The sequence below is a fragment of the Puma concolor genome, chromosome A2, assembly GCF_028749965.1.
Source record: "Puma concolor isolate L17-30 chromosome A2, mPumCon1.1.hap2, whole genome shotgun sequence".
Taxonomy (NCBI): domain Eukaryota; kingdom Metazoa; phylum Chordata; class Mammalia; order Carnivora; family Felidae; genus Puma; species Puma concolor.
The window spans coordinates 95,208,033-95,225,006 of NC_141668.1; the positions used below are offsets into that span (position 1 = coordinate 95,208,033).

The following is a 16,974-nucleotide window of genomic DNA, read 5'->3' on the forward strand; positions in this document are numbered from 1 at the left end:
AGGAGATTTATATTATTTTTATTATTCTGCATAGAACATGTGAATTAATTTTATGTTAATACATATGGGGATGAAAATCCATTCTCTTATTTTTATAATCGGGATAATTTCACAGGTAACAGTTGAAGCGAAACAGCATCAACAATTCACTGAAACTCAGAGAAGGAAGGAATTTGGAGTCACACTGAGTATGTAGTAGAATTAATTCACATAAAGTGCACCTACTTTTTCAATGAGGCATTAACTTTTGGAAACTGTTCATGAGATCTCGTTGCAATTCCAACCAAGATCCAGACTCACTCCAGCGGAGCCCTCTGTCGCTGGTGGGTGTGTTTTGGCTTCTGGCAGGAAGCTGAGGCCTGCGGACAGGGGCCTTCCTTTGTCTCCTGCTCTAGCTCCAAGGCAAACCTCCAGCAGAGGGCAGGAAGGAAAGGAGAGAGGGGAGAATTCTGAATCCAGTTGGTCTCCAGGCTGAGTCGGAGTTTCCGGAGTTCTATTACGATAAACCTTGGGTACCCTGCTCTGACATGGGATCAAAGAAGCTTCTTCTTTTTTTTTTTTAATTTTTTTTTTTCAACGTTTATTTATTTTGGGGACAGAGAGAGACAGAGCATGAACGGGGGAGGGGCAGAGAGAGAGGGAGACACAGAATCGGAAACAGGCTCCAGGCTCTGAGCCATCAGCCCAGAGCCCGACACGGGGCTCGAACTCACGGACCGCGAGATCGTGACCTGGCTGAAGCTGGACGCTTAACCGACTGCGCCACCCAGGCGCCCCAAGAAGCTTCTTCTTTAATGAGATTTTCATAGTGCAGATGGCACACGTCTGTGTTAACTGATGAGGGTTTCAAAAAAACAAACAAAAAGAAGGGTGGCGGGGGAGGCTAATACACTACCTACCTTCTGTAAAGGAAACACATTTTAACTCATTTGCATTACAGTTTTAGACACGATTTGTGTTCTTTTCTGATGTTCCTCAAATAGCTCAGTTTCAATCATTTTCTATTTTGTGGATGAAAAATAATAAATGATCTGTAAACAAACGGCCTTAAATATATATTAGAGAAGATCATCATTTAGGATTCTTTTTTTTTTTAATTTTTTAAGTTTATTTATTTATTTATTTATTTATTTTTTTTTAATTTTTTTTTTTTTCAACGTTTATTTATTTTTGGGACAGAGAGAGACAGAGCATGAACGGGGGAGGGGCAGAGAGAGAGGGAGACACAGAATTGGAAACAGGCTCCAGGCTCTGAGCCATCAGCCCAGAGCCTGACGCGGGGCTCGAACTCCCGGACCGCGAGATCGTGACCTGGCTGAAGTCGGACGCTTAACCGACTGCGCCACCCAGGCGCCCCGTAAGTTTATTTATTTTGAAAGATACAGAGACAGTAGGAGTAGGGGAGGGACAGAGAGAGAGAGAGAGAGAGAGAGAGAGAGAGAGAGAGAGAGAGAGACGGAGGGAAGGAGGGAGGGAGGGAGAGAGAGAGAGAAAATGGATCCCAAGCAGGCTCTGCACTGTCAGCACAGAGCCCAATGCGGGGCTCGAACTCACAAAACCATGAGATAGATCATGACCTGAGCTGAAACAGAGAGTCAGACGCTTAACCGACTGGGCCACCAGGTGCCCCTTTAGGATTCTTTCATAAGTCCTCCTCATTTCTTGGTTCTGTATACATTTTAGGGTCAGGCTGGTTCTATCACAGATAACAAATACCATACTGTCTCTTGTTGGCTGGGATTTACATATTTACTTTCCATCTCCCCAGGGCACTTCAAATGCAGCAGGGAAGTGGCCACACATGCCCTGCTAGATGCACAGGGCACAGTAAGTATTAGATAGCAAGCAGGCTTCCCGCGCCCTGCAAGTTTGCCTGCCCTGTTGCCTACACACACAATGTGTTTGCCCCTAGAGGAGGCTACCTACGTCACCCCCCAAACCCTCCAGTTACTCAGCCCATCGTTAGTGATGTCCCTAAGCTGTTTTGGACACAATGGCATCTGCCCTAATTTCTCAAACCTAAAGGAAAGAACCCTGTGACTGACTGATACACAATGAATACAGTCTCGATGGAACAAGTACATCCCTTGAGAAAAGGCTCAGTTATCCTGACTCCGTGTCCTGCGCCTGACACGTCGGTCCTGTTCCCTTTGCTCAATGCCAAAAGACGGAATTTGTGCACCTCTGATCACAAATTTGGGAGGTACTTGTTTATGGAAGACAGCAAGCACGCAAGCGTGAGTCGGGGAGAGGTGTAGAGGGGGAGGGGGGGAGAGGTGTAGAGGGGGAGGGGGGGAGAGAGAGAGGGAGGGAAAGAGAGGGGGAGAGAGAGAGAGAGAGAGAAGGGGAGAGAGGGAGAGGGAGAGAGAGAGAGAGAGAGAGAGAGAGACAGAGAGAGAGAGAGACAGAGAGAGAGAATCCTGAGCAGGCTTCATGCTCGATGCAGAGCCCCGAGGCAGGGCTCAATCCCATGACCCTGTGTCATGACCTGAGCTGAAATCAGGAGTCAGAAGTTCAACCGACTGGGCCACCCAGGCACCACTGGGAGGTACTTTTAAGGTTAGTCTTCCTCTTCAGTTCAGCTGACTGCAATTCCTTTATTTCAGGGATGCTGCCTGGCTTCTCACTGGGCCCCAACAGTAAGGATCTGAAATGTGGCTGTGCCCTGCTAAGGCTCTCCCCATCACCGCCAGGCCCTCTTCTCCTGGTTGGCTAGCCCTGGCCTGCTTCTCTCCTCTGAGTTACCTCCCCTGGTCCTTGAAGCACTTATTTCTGCCTTCTATCCCCACTCTACTTTCTTCCTCACTCATGAGTCCTCATTTCCAATCCATACGTAGTATAAAACCTTAAATGGCAACTAGTAATTTACGAAGCATTCTCATTACTGTACTTTGAAACTCTCCCAGTACAACTAGGCAGTACATGGGGATTTGATTTGGATTCTATAGGGTACAGGGTTTCATACAGGCCAGAAAAGGACCAGACTATCCACTCTCCATTTGCTTTTATAATCCTAACCTATGGGACTTTCAAGCAGAAACACACTGCCTGGCAGGAATGCCAAGGAAAGTCCTGCTTCCGTGATATAAGGAAAGATAAGCTACTTTTCTTACAAATATTCTACACTAATTTAACTACAGCAAAACTATCTGCCTGTATTTCACTGACATTTAATAAAATCCGTTTCTCTCTTCTAGTCATAAAACTGCCTAGAGACCTACTGAGCATGAATGTTCTACAAAGCATTTTAGAGGGTGAGTCATCGAGTGAACTACCTTTAAAAGCAGCTGGTTAATTTATTTGGTTCATCTTCTGCATCCCATAATATTGAATTGTCATTAACACAATACTGAGAGCAATTTAAGCTCAATGGGAGCTAAGTACAAAGGAGAGGAAAAACTGTTTCCAAGAGGTCTCTTTTTTGTTGGAGAAAGTATTTTAGGGCTTTATTTCCCATAAATCCACATTCTGGCAGTCAGCACTCTCGGTACTTATATTTCAATAGGAGCCCTCACATCCTCGGCAATATACTTTATTCTCCTACGTTTTGTGCTGATAAATCTATCTAGTACTTTGCTACACTACAGAGAGGTAAGGATGCACATCCTAGAATCTCCCACACACGGGGCGGGATTCCTACCGGGCTGTAATAAAGCCACCGATTCTGGCAACATAACACCCGTCATTACCCATCGCCCACTCTTCCCTGATGGAGGAAAGGGAGTGTGATTGGCCCCTTTTTAATCATCTTGTGATCTTTCAAGTATATAAATCACTTGACTCTTCAGGCTTCCTGAACACCAGCAGCAGTGCTTGCTTGGAGGCAGACGACGGTGCAGGGAAGAGTGGGCAGTGGGGGAAGCCCACGGGCAAGCCTTGGATGGCAGGTGCATTCCTGCAGGAACGACTGAGGCGCTTGGAGAAAACAGGCTCCACAAAGATAAAATGCCCGATCACAGAGGGTGCTGGAGCTCGAGGTAATAAAATTGAGGAATAAGGAAACAAAAGGAAAACTCAGCGCGTTTAGGACATGCCAAATAAGACTGTCTCGGTAAAAATAGACAAAGGGCATAAGGATGGGCAGGACTTGTCACAGAGGGACTTAAAAATCCAAAGTTGGAAAAGATTAGGAATGAAATTCAAGAAAGCGGGGCGCCTGGGTGGCCAGTCAGTTGGGCATCCAACTTTGGCTCAAGTCATGATCTCACAGTTTGTGAGTTCGAGCCCTGCATTGGGCTCTGTGCCGACAGCTCCACGCCTGGAGCCTGCTTTGGATTCTGTGTCTCCCTCTCTCTCTGCCCCTCCCCCACTCATGCTCTGTCTCTCTCTCTCTCTCTCTCTCTCTCTCTCTCTCTCAGAAATATATAAACGTTAAAAAAATTTTAATTCAAGAAGGCAAGTGAGAAAAAATTAGTGACCACAGAAAAGACCTGGGATGGTGTTTGGCTGCTGACAACAGAGAGGAGTCTTGAATCTGGATGGAGGTGGGAGAGACCACCTCCTTCTGGCTTTGGCTCAGTACCAAAGTTTCAAACACACAGCTTTTCCCAAACACCATCAAGAAAGAACATAAAGCATGTGTGAAGACAAGGAGAATTTCCCAAATACAGTATTGCTTAAATTCAGTGGTTATTTTCTGGACGAGTTATAATCCCTCAATCTCCTTTCCCTAGAGGTAATTTAACATGCTTAAAAGAGGATAAATACAGGCCAAAACTGCTACCACAGAAAGTCTCAGGACATAGATTTCCAGAGCTTGCTTGATGGACCACTTGCTTTCAAGCAATGTCTGAGTAAATACGATGCCAGTGCAACACAGGTTCTGGGCAAGCCCCGTGAAGTTAACCAACCCTGTGAAAAGTGTGCAGACAAAACAACGTTCTGAAACGTAAGAAACACCATATCAAGACAAAATAACCGTCAATTTAGTGACTGAGGACTCCAAGCTACGGGTTCAATGAGAGCAAAAGAAGCAAAACACCAGAGGTACCACTTAGGGGCAGTTTCCTTTATATTAAAAAACTGGTGATGACAGACAGATATAGATCTGTGTATCCACCTCCCCATCTATATGGGTTCAGCAATCGACTGTGGCCAGCACGTGAGGTAGGCTCCTACGTAGACCAACAATCCGCAATTTCTGCCTATGCTGATGCACAACTGCAAGTATGATTTTAAAAGTGAACAAAGGATTTTTAAGTAATGTTACCACTTAAGTCCTCCATTATGAGTCCCATGGTGGTTCATGCCAAACGCCTCGGGTCTGTATTTCGGTTTGCGGCTGTCTGAGGATACATTTCCCAGGGCTGGGTTCAAGGTTGGACCCCGTCAGCAGCAGAGGAAACACAAAAGTCATCCACTGGGTCATTAAACTTGAATTAATGGTCTGCGCGACGCACAAGAACCTCTGATGTTAACTGTGCATAATCTCAATCACAGATGGCTGGAGGGAGAGCTTCGCGTGGTGCAGACAGGAAAAAGAAATACAAAACTGCCAAGCCTTGAGTAACAGAAAAAGTCACCCAAACACACACGTTCATGTATTTGAACAAGCACTTCACTCGATTCGAAGTAAAGCAAACAGGGAAGAAAAAAAATAAAGATCAGGAACACCATCAGAGAAGAAACCAAGTCAAATGAACTTGCCTTAACAGAGCACGTTGGTCTGTCCTTGACAGCCTCCATGCACGTGGCAGAGTTGATGGTTTGAGGGCAGACTCACATCTGCGGAGGAGCCTGTATGTGTCCTCTTTTTACAGACTTCAGTGTCTACTCTACAGTCTCATTATGACTCCTACATAATGCCTCCCTGGGAACAAGAATAATTATTCCGGATTTAGCCAAAGTTGGAGAAAAGGCTGCAGGCTATTCAGTAAGCAGCAATAATTTGTGCTCAAACTGACAATAAATATCAAATGGACAGTCTTCATTGTCCTGGCTTCTATGGTAATATTAAAAGCTGCCCCAAGCAAAGAATACAGTCAGACAAATCATAAAGGAAGATGTGTAAGTGGCCAGTAAATAAAAATGTTCAGAATTGCTAATAATACAAAGAAGTTACAAAAGAGAACAATGGACTATCTTTCTTTGCGTATCAAAATGGGTAAAGACAGTGTGGTGAGACAGGTAGGTACCAGCCGGTGTAAATGGTATGTTTTCTGGAATGCACTTTGACTTGGTGATATGCATCTGAAGCCTAAAAAATCATCATGACCTCTGACTCAGTAATTCCCATCTTGGGAATCAGTGCTAAGCAAAAATTAAAAAGCATAGCTAAAGTTCATGCCCAAAGATTTCTCACTTCATTACAGCACGATTTATGATGGCCAGAAACTGGATACAACCTAATGGTCCAAGAGTATGAGAATGGTTAAGAAAAATTAAACCTATTGATAGGATGGAAGATTATATAACCATTAAAGAATGCTTGACTTAAGATTAGACTTCAACAATGTAGGGAATTTCATATGATTTGCAATGTTAAGTTAAAAAAAGATCCAAAATAGTTGAGATACGCATTCTTCTATTATTGCTTTTTTTAAAAAATATTTATTTATTCTTGAGAGAGAGAGAGAGAGAACGTGAGCAGTGGAGGGGCAGAGAGAGAAAGACACAGAATCTGAAGCAGGTTCCAAGGCTCTGAGCTGTCAGCACAGACCAACTTTGGGCTCAAACTCACAAAAGGTGAGATCATGATCTGAACCAAAGTCAGATACTTAACTGACTGAGCCACCCAGGTGCCCCTATTACTTTTTCTTATTATAAAAGTAATGGCTATTTTCTTAAAAAAAAAAAAAAAAAAAAAAAAGGCAGAAAATGCCAATGAAGGCCAAAAAGAACATTTATAATCCTGCACAGACATTGTTAATGTGAATATTACTAGTATTGCTAATAATTTCACATATAGCTTTCCTACTGCTACAAAAAAAAAAAAAAAAGAATCTGAGTATACATATATTTTTGTAAAGTACCTCAATAGAAGCAATCTAGCAAACATTGGGCATTTTATTTTTGCAACAGAGAGAAAAGCTGACATCCGGAGCTGGCCGGGCACTCATGGCTGGGCCCGGCGCTCTCTGGGCGAACGGGTACAATCTCACAGAACACCAACATCAGACCTGGCCTTGTAACCATGAAAGATCAGGACAAAACCACAACGACTCCATAACCATGTCTGAACACAGACAAAGTAGGAACATTTTCCAACCACATCAGTGATCAAACGTGTCCCTATCCTGGCTAAAATGAGACGCTGCTGCTTCTTTACCAGTTACATTTTTAGCCTTGATTCTTTCCTCCTCCTAGGTAAGATTTATTAACATACCCAATGGGAGAATGACTCTTGCTTCCTGAAAGCATCCAATCTAGAGCGAAGCCCAGATACCCTCTCGCCAACCCCAGCCCTAGAATTCCTTCTTTCTGACACCCTCTTCCTCACAACCCACAGTCGTACACTTGGTTCCTCTGCTTGCAGGGCACTGACACAGCTCAGTCACTATTGTTAGACATTTCTTTTGCTCCAATTTTCACTGTTACAAACATCAAAGAATCGAGGCTGGAACCGAATTGGAAAACTGAAAGGAAACAAACAACAGGGGGAGAAAATACAAAGGCAAAGGAATGCAAAATTACCCCACAGGGATACATACATACATATATACATACACATTCTTCCCACCCAAAAGACTTAGAATCCTCCTTTTCCTACAAAATCACCATTCTGATTCATGGTCTAATGGTTTAGCTGCTTTCCACCAACAGCATTCCTCCCATCTACTTTTGGAAATGCCCCACCATTCCTAAAATCCAGGACTGTGTATTCACAGCTCCTAACATGGACCATGACACAAAGTTGTGCTCAAGAAGCAGATTCAAGTCAAACAGTCCTGTGAATGACTACGATTTACTTTGTACTGGTGACACCGACCCACAGTAGTTGCAATTATGACCCCTTGCTTTAATAGCCTGATCTTAAAAAAAGAAAAAACAAAGTTAATGACAGTGTTTGTACAGCTATATATAGAAGGAGAGGGACAGACAGACAACACCTCTCAGTGTTAACGACAGTCAACTGGTATTAAACCCCAGGAGAAAATGAGCAATCTGAAGTGGGAAATTATTCTTACATCATTAACTATTCAAAATACTTAAGAAAAGTCACAGCGCTCTCAACATGCAAAGGACGATATTTTCAGCAAGAAGCAAAAGATGGTTTGATTGCTCCAGGAAGACAGATGGTAAGTTTTACATCCGAATTCAGGGGGAGGCTGCAAACAATATGGAAATATTACATTGGGAAAAGTGAGCTGAATTCATTAAAGAAAAAAGGCTTCTATTGTCAACAGGCTTTTGATGGCTATGAAACAAGAGAAATCGCTGAAGAAATTAAAGTTGCCATGGATCCATCCCAAAGACTTTGGGAAGGCTTCATGTTGACATCGAAAAAGCAATTAGTATTTGAGACAAACGAACTTGATTTTTTAAAGCACTGAAGAATGTCTATTTTTGACACTGAACTGATTTCTCTTTTTAAGAACAGGATTTCTATTTGTGGCTTCAGCCAGTTCAGTACGTGAAAAAAACCCACCCAAACACCTTTTGCAATATAGCTGTAACACAACTTGGTGTTACATACCTAAAAAATGTTTCTGAAGGTTATACTTGTGCTGTACTTCCTATTAATGGGTGGCTTTTAATCAATTTTGGTATTATTTAGGGCATGAAATGAATTTCTAGTAATGGAACAGCAATTTATACCCTAGTACTTGAAAAATGAAGGTATCTCTGTATAATGGATCCACCTGCAACCACCAGGATGTAACGTTTGCATATAGAGCCATCTGACCACCTGTAAAGGATCATCCTGGAGATCCACTGGACAGCAGGCCAAGCAGGATAACTGACAGTCTAATCCCTTCTGGCCCCAAGAACCCCTGCTCCAACCTGAGCAGAAGACAGGAAACACAGAAGGAACCAGCTCTCCATTTCACCTGGAGTGTTTCCCTGGGCTGTCAGGATTCTAAAAAGATCTGCATTAGTACAAAAGGCTCCTCTACTGAATCCCCTTCCAGAAAGGAGTCAGAGTGCAATCTGGGGAACAAAAAAAAAAAAAAAAAAAAAAGAATGCCATCTGAGTTTGCAGATCACTGTTGGAAACTTCCAGAAGTTAGCTGATGCTACCATCTCTGTCCTTCACGTAAAATCTGCCAGGAGCCTTCAGCCCTGAACAGTGAAGTGCTTCTCCTCATTTCACCGCACACAGACCCTTTCTTTGTTTGCTGACTGACATTTTCTAGCTTACAAAGCAACCTGTCCCTGCAGCCAGGTCCCTTCATTCCACCCTGCCGCCACGCCAAACAGCTGACTATCTCGTTTCTAAAAATGAGCTCGGCTGCAAACAGCATCGTGAAAATTTAATAATTTGTCAGAGCGGTAGAACCAACTATTACAAAGTGTTATTTCAGAGTTCAAAGGTAAAGGTCACAGGAAGCTAAAATTTATCTGCTGACAGAGAAAGCTGAGCAATTAAAAAAAACACCCAGGTAAGAGCTGCTTGGCAGACTTATTTCTAAACTAGAAACCTCATTGCTATGCTCACGTATTGGAATTTTGGCTACACGAGAGGTTACACTTAAAAAAGAAATCCACAGGTTCACAAGTTTGAAAGCTCTCTCCCAATGGCACTTTTAAGAGATGTGCTTTTTCTTCTCCCCCGCCTTTTTTTTTCCCAACATGGAAACAAAACAGAATTTAGAATAAGCTTTTTATGCTCGTGTGTCAAGCAGCAGAGTCCATAAATCCAGCTATGGCATTCAACTACTGAGAAGTTACCTTGAAAACCTAAAAATAAAAGTTTATGCCAGACAGAACTATCGCTTCCTCTTCCTAGTCCCTGGTGGATAAGGAGCTATCTCTAAAGACCTCAAAAGCTAGAACCTTAAAAAGGAAATATCAACAAATGTGTCAAACTACAGCCTCAAGTTTTTTTCTGCTACATTGCTGTTCTGCAGGGCCGTCCTGAACTGCACGTTCTAATTACTTGAAGAAACGTTTTTACAGGAATCAAGATTTTTAATAAATTCAGAACTAAAATATTACATGAGGCGTGTCTTCATTATTCTTACCAATGTCTCATTGTAGGGCTTCCACTTACTTAATTTCACTTCTCGAGTCTCCGTGCCACGCTCACCACTGTTTACGGAAGGTCTCAGGTGATTCCAAGATTCCTTTAGCTGTCAGTCTAAGGAAGATCAGGGTTCTTAAGGGTTAAGAACGCCTTTCCTCCACACTCCACCTTCATCCGGCTAGAATAATTTCTCTTTTAAAGGTGGAAGGTCATAACCTCTCAGTTACATGATACTTGTCTTTACTCTCTTTTCTCTCTATAGGATCTGCTATGTGTTCTAAACGGAGAGGTCTCAATATCTACAATATATGATCACTGCAAGGTCATCACCATTTGCTCAGTGCTGGACTCTTCAAACTTGCTCTGCTTAGTTTATGGTGCTAGTTGAAACTGCACTTGGAAAGATCAGAGTTGCAACTGGGCCAATGTTGTCCTGTTTTTCTCATTTTTCAAAGGTATAAAATGCCATAACTTGGTTATATTAAAAAAAAAAAACAGATCCTTCTAAAAACTTGCCAACACTTTTAAAATGGAAATGATCATTTCATAGTAGTGCCCCCTTTTTTTAAAAAAATTTTTACATTTATTTATTTTTGAGAAACAGAGTGAGACAAAGCGTGAGTGGGGGCGGGGCAGAGAGAGAAAGAGACACAGAATCTGAAGCAGCTCTGAGTAAGCGGTCAGCACAGAGCCTGATGCGGGGCTTGAACCCACTTACTGTGAGATCATGACCTGAGCCAAAGTCAGACGCTCAACCTACTGAGCCACTCAGGTTCCCCAATAGTGCCCCCTTTTTAATGTCACCTTCTCAAGGCCTTTTTCTTAGTTTTTAAAATCAAAGCTATATTCTTTAACGAAATTAGAAATATTTCCTGAAATGTTTTCAACCTAGTGTGTTTTACAACAAAGCACACCAATGCCAAAACCATTCAGCATAAGGGATCTTTAAAATTGCATACCATGCACACGGAGGAGGAAATCCCTCTAGAGATTTCTGCAAACTGCACCAAAGTGGTGCACATTATGGAAATCCCTAGTTATTTAACTGTGTACAAAGATATCATTATAGTTTATTGAATAAACACTACTTTTTTACTGCTTAATACATATTTATATAAGAAACTTAAGGGATCCAGAGAAATCAGTCAATAGTGTGTATGTTACAAGTCCCTGAATGGAAGATACATTTACATAATAATGTTTACGCCTCTGGGGCGCCTGGGTGGCTCAGTCGGTTAAGCATCCGACTTCAGCTCAGGTCAGGATCTCGCGGTTCGTGAGTTCGAGCCCCGCGTCGGGCTCTGGGCTGATGGCTCAGAGCCTGGAGCCTGCTTTCGATTCTGTGTCTCCCTCTCTCTCTGCCCCTCTCCCGTTCATGCTCTGTCTCTCTCTGTCCCAAAAATAAATAAACGTTAAAAAAAAAAAATTAAAAAAAAAAATAATGTTTAAGCCTCTAATATACATAGGAGAAATTATGATGGCTTTTTAAAGAGAGAGAACTCAAAATCAAAATGTTTTAAGAGCAGCTAATTTGTTTATCATCCTATAAATAATCTCAGCAAAATTAGGGATTCTAAAGCCTAAATTGGCACAAGGATAAATATACAGATTGATAAAACTCGGTCAAGAAATAAATTCTAACATTTATGGTTAACTGATTTTTGACGGAGGCCAAGACAACGGCAACAGAATAACTTTTTCAACAAACGAGGCTGGGACAACTGGACATCCATTTATTTGCAAATAAATGAATTTGGACCCTTACCTCCTACCATACATACAATTAACTCAAATTCTAGACCTAAATTTAAGAGTTAGAACTATGAAACTCTTAGGAAAAAAAAAACACAGGCATAAATCTTCATGACCTTGGATCAGGCAATAATTTCTTACATACAACACCAAAAGCGTAAGTGTCAAAAACAAACAAAAAAGTGTGTGTGTGTTGGGGGTGGGGGTAGTTAATGGAACTTCATAAAATCTAAACTTCAGTACCTCACAGGATGCCATCAGTAATGTGAAAAGACAGTTCACAGACTAGGAGAAAATATTTGCAAATCATATATCAATAAAGGACTTGTATGAACAATACATAAAAATATTTTCTGCAAGTATACACAAAAACAAATATCCCAATCAAAAAATGGGCAAAGAATCTGAAGAGAGAGTTCTCCAAAGAAGATATGCAAATGGACAAATAAGCACATGAAAACCATTAGGAAAATGGAAATCAGAACAAAATAGTGACATACTACTTCACACCCAGTTGACTAGAATCAAAAAGATAAAAGTGAATGTTGGTGAGAATGTGGAGAAACTGAAACCTTCATGTATTGCTAATGAGAATGTAAAACGGTGCAGCCACTTTGGAAAAGTTGACAATCGAACTGTGCACTTGAAACTGTTAATTTTATGGTATGCAAATTATATATCAATAAAGCTGTTAAAAACCTAAAACAAATTGATTTAATATCACTTACAATGGCATGTGTAATCATAGTATTCTTCACATCAAAATATAACATACACTTTTGTCAACCCCAATATACTGAGCCCTTGACACATTAACACTTTTAATTTAACACATTAACCATGATAACCAAAGAGATGAACCAAACCCCTGATGTTCTTGCCTGCTCAGCATCTGGTGAATTCTAATTACACAGCCCATCACAATGTTCATCTTTGTATCAATTCCACTTTTCCCAAATCACTCTATCTGCACTTGGAGGTTGGACTAGGGTGTCTGCAGGATGCTCATGCATCTACTCAAGGAGCTCTGGCCCGAACAGCCACAGTCACACTATCCTTCCTACACATGCTAAGTAGAAGGATGAAGAGTATGTGATTGGCACAGTTCACCCAGGCATCCTGCAGGTTGGCAAAACATCCATGTACCAAGACAACTGTGGCAGACTTGATGAGACCACAGATATCCCTCACAGTATAAAAGCAACTATTAATTAACCTTCATGAATAACCTGATCATTAAGTACACAAATTAACACAGAAAAATTCCACCTTCAGAGTTTGAGTCCTACCATTTGGACATCACCACTCCTATTATCTCTGATATGTTCTTTCATACCAAGACCTCCAAGAAATAGGAGACAAGTGTGAACTTCCTAACTCCTAAAATTGGAAACTGGAACACAAAACCGCATTCTACACTAGGAAAATACTTACACCAAAGTGATTTATCAATTTTAAGTATCTGAGGATTATTATTAAGAAGGCAGATGAAGCCGATTCCGCAGCCCCGGTCAAGCCTTCAGATGACAGCAGCCCCAGCCAAAATGCAGACTGAAGCCTAGGGAGAGAATCTGAGGCAGCACTACAGAAGTAAACCACTCTGTGATTTTTTTCTGAACTGTGAGACAGTAAAAGTTTGTTGTTTTAAGCCGCTTAAAAAACAAACACACAAAAGAATACTCAGCATTTTTTATCCCCACTGAGTTTTAAATAAAAATGTGTGGGTTTAAATTACAGCTTAGTGAATTTATGCTATATCTCACCTAAAAATTTTTAACTAGAGAAGTATTTCATAAAGAAATACTGTAATAGAGGAATTTTAAAGCTGCTCCTTCCTGAGGTCAGCAAAGACAAGTAAGATAGTTTTTTGTTTGTTTGTTTGCTTTGTTTTGTATTGTTCAGGAGTGAATCAGCTGCAGATCTAAGCTAAAGAATGTTAGATTAAATCCGTAATTCCCACCGGTTGATCCCATATTTTTATGTGAGGCTAATGAGGGTACAGCCTAAGGATAATGATGAACTGGAGAGGGCGGGAGCTGGCAAGCTGGCTGGCTCACAACCAGAAATCAGAGCTGGTGCAATGCCGGCTTCATGTGGTGGGATGGAATCGGGGATCTATGGGACCCATCACTCAGCCACTATGATGAGCTAAAACCAGGGCTTGAGAAATGCTGGGTATGGACCAGGATGCTTTCCTGCCCTATCAGTCTAGGAAGCAGCAAAACCAGGGGAAAACAACAGACAACTACCATGAAACTCTCAAAAACCCTTTGGTGGCTGAGCCTCACGGTGCCATTCCGTAGGCGTGCACTACAACGGAAATAACTGCAGACTACCTCATCATCACTGAGCTCGAAACTGCGTATGAAGTTAATATTCACTGTTTCAGTACCGTGACAGCGTTTTGTTATAAAAATGGTTAAATACCATTTAATACACACCATTTAATAAAAACCAGAAGACAATTAACTTGATTTGTTCCATAAGCAGAAAGATTCTTTAATTTTAGAATTTACTATGTCTGTAAACAAACATGTAAACATATACAAGGATTATTTCACTCCCTTATTTTTTAAAACAGCACTAAGATCATGAAATATGTCAGAAACAGGTCAGTAAAGAAATAGCCATAATTGTTCTAAAACTTTATCAAGGCCTGCCAGAGATTTCTACAATAAGTGGAAAAACATAAGTTTAATCGCTCTTTTGTTATTTTTTTTAATATATATGTATTTTTTTAATCTTTGAGAAGGAGTGAGTGACAGATCGTGAGTAGGAGAGGGGCACAGAGAAACAGAGACAGAATCCGAAGCAGGTTCCAGGCTCTGAGCTGTCAGCACAGAGCCCGATGCAGGGCTCAAACCCACAAGCTGTGAGATCATGACCTGAGCCGAAGTCAGATGCTCAACCGAGTCACCCAGGAGTCCCATTTCTTTTTGTTATTTTTAAATGCTACCTCCTTTTTTGTGGAAGGGACATTTCAAAGCACTAGGCAGTTCCAGTAACAGCTCTCTCTTTCCTTTTGTTTTTATGTTTATTTATTCACTTTTGAGAGGTGGGGGCAGAGAGAAAGAGAAGACCAAGCAGGCTCTGCGCTGTCAGCACAGAGCCCAACATGGGGGCTGTGAGATCATGACCTGAGCAGAAATCAAGAGCTGGATGCTTAACTGACTGAGCCAGCCAGGCACCCCTTTTTTTTCCTTGCCCTTTACCTACTACAACGGAGTATCGTTGACAGGCATGAATCACATCTCCTCAGAGAGATGATGGGCTTAGAATTTCACCCCATCAGTCTTTCTCACAATTCCTCCTACTGAATAGTCAGATGTTAAAAATATTACAGATAAATTAAAAAGCACACAGAATCTCCACCCTCTACCCCAAGACGGCATGTGACGGTAGACCAAAGCATTTACCTTCTTCCCTCCAGTCACAAATTGCTTGCAGCTGGTCCTCACAAAATGCGGGTTCACAGCAATGATCTACAAGGAACAAGGACCCATCACTGGTTAAGGAGCCACCATTAACGCACAGAATGAAAACCAACCCACAGAATGAAAACCCTTTATGCATTACAGGCAGCAGGATCTAAAACTTATCCTGAGATCTAGGTAAGAAGTGGTCTCTTCAAGCAACAGTCTGCAACTGAGGACATCGGAGTTTTTGCTCTTCTGGAAAGCCAGGTGAAAGCTAAAAGACAGGAGTGAGTTCGTTCTAGTTTCTGGCTGCGTGAGGACTCTCTGAGTGCACATCCCCTCTTTAGGGTCAATCGAGGCAGCAAGAGGTCACAAATGTTTGTAACTGAACACCATGAGCTGAAGAAACCCAGAGAGAGAACCCAGCTGTCTCCTCGTTCGGGATGCCCACCAGTGATTTGAGGGCACCAAGTGGAACAGGTGGGGCAACGCAGCCTCAAAGGCATTTAGGGTCGTCACAGCAAGCCTCCGTCAGTGGGAGACAACGGGGCTGCAGGACCGCACTTACAGAACTGACCGTGCAGGACGTGCCCCTTTCCCTGCAGCCGAAGTTCCTCATTTGCTCTCCACTGAGCCAGTCCCCTCCCAGTCTTCTCTGCCAGCTTGTTAGCTTTTAACTGGATGAGATTTTGAATGATGGTTTCATCTTACTCAACGAGTATCAACTTTGTGTTTTTAGGGCCAGTCTCTACCCTGCGCTCTGCACTCATGTCTCCAACACCTCCACACCGTTTCCACCAGATACACCACAGTTATCTGAACTCAAGACCAAATTAGCAACGTCCTTATTCAAATCATCCCTTCTTGCAAGTGGTGGCATCGCCACACACCACGGCCAGAGCCAAGGGCCAGCTCCTCCCTCTCTCGTCACCCCATCCAACCCAACACAAAGGCTTGCGAAGTCTACCTCCTAAAGGCTTTCCGCCTTCACGTCTTCGACTCCACCTTGAACGCTCCCGACTGCTCCTGTCACTGAGACCCCGTGATGCCCTGTCTCCAGGACAGCATGAGCCTTCTAAATTGCCTTTTGCCTGCAATCCCTCTCCTGCTTAAATCACCCTCCACTCCGGCAGAGCTGCCTTCCTAAAACACACATCAGATCCTATCTCTCCTTTACCTGTTGATCAATAAGTGTTTGAATAAACAAGTGAAAACAACGAATGACCTATTCCTTCAACAACTCTAATCGTCACTTTAAGGGCCATAACTGTTATCTAAGACTGTTCCTGCTGCCTCGCGCGCCTATCATCCCTCCAATCTATACTGTATATAGTCACCGTATTAATTTTCCTTAAGCTTAGCTCAGTTTATGTCACTTCTCTGCTCTTACACATTCAATAATTTCTCCTTATCTACCACACGGAGTCCAAATTCCTTCGCCTGAAAATACAGCCAGCCCCAATCTGCCTCTATGGCTCTCCTGCCAAGTCCGTGTTTTATGCGCCATCTAAACGAGGCCATTTTTGCCACTTCCTGAACACAACTTGAACTTTCTGCCCTCTCCGTTTGTATTATATCGTTCTTCCACATGGAAAGCCAGCTTCTCTGTCTGCCCTGTCCATTTCTTAAAGCTCACTCAAACATCACGCCCCCTGTGAAGCCATCACCGCCAAGAACAGC

General features: G+C 42.4%; 1 protein-coding gene across 2 annotated transcripts in view; it reads right to left on the reverse strand.

The window, feature by feature from the left end:
- Window positions 1-16,974, reverse strand: part of VPS41 (VPS41 subunit of HOPS complex) — a 187,993-nt gene that overhangs the window by 83,877 nt on the left and 87,142 nt on the right. The window contains exon 7 of one of the 2 annotated variants that reach the window (XM_086696999.1): window positions 15,295-15,360. In XM_086696999.1, the coding sequence (XP_086553125.1) occupies window positions 15,295-15,360 (66 nt within the window). Of the gene's footprint in view, window positions 1-225; window positions 362-15,294; window positions 15,361-16,974 lie in introns of those variants that run through there. The other variant, XM_086697000.1, reaches the window with a different exon arrangement.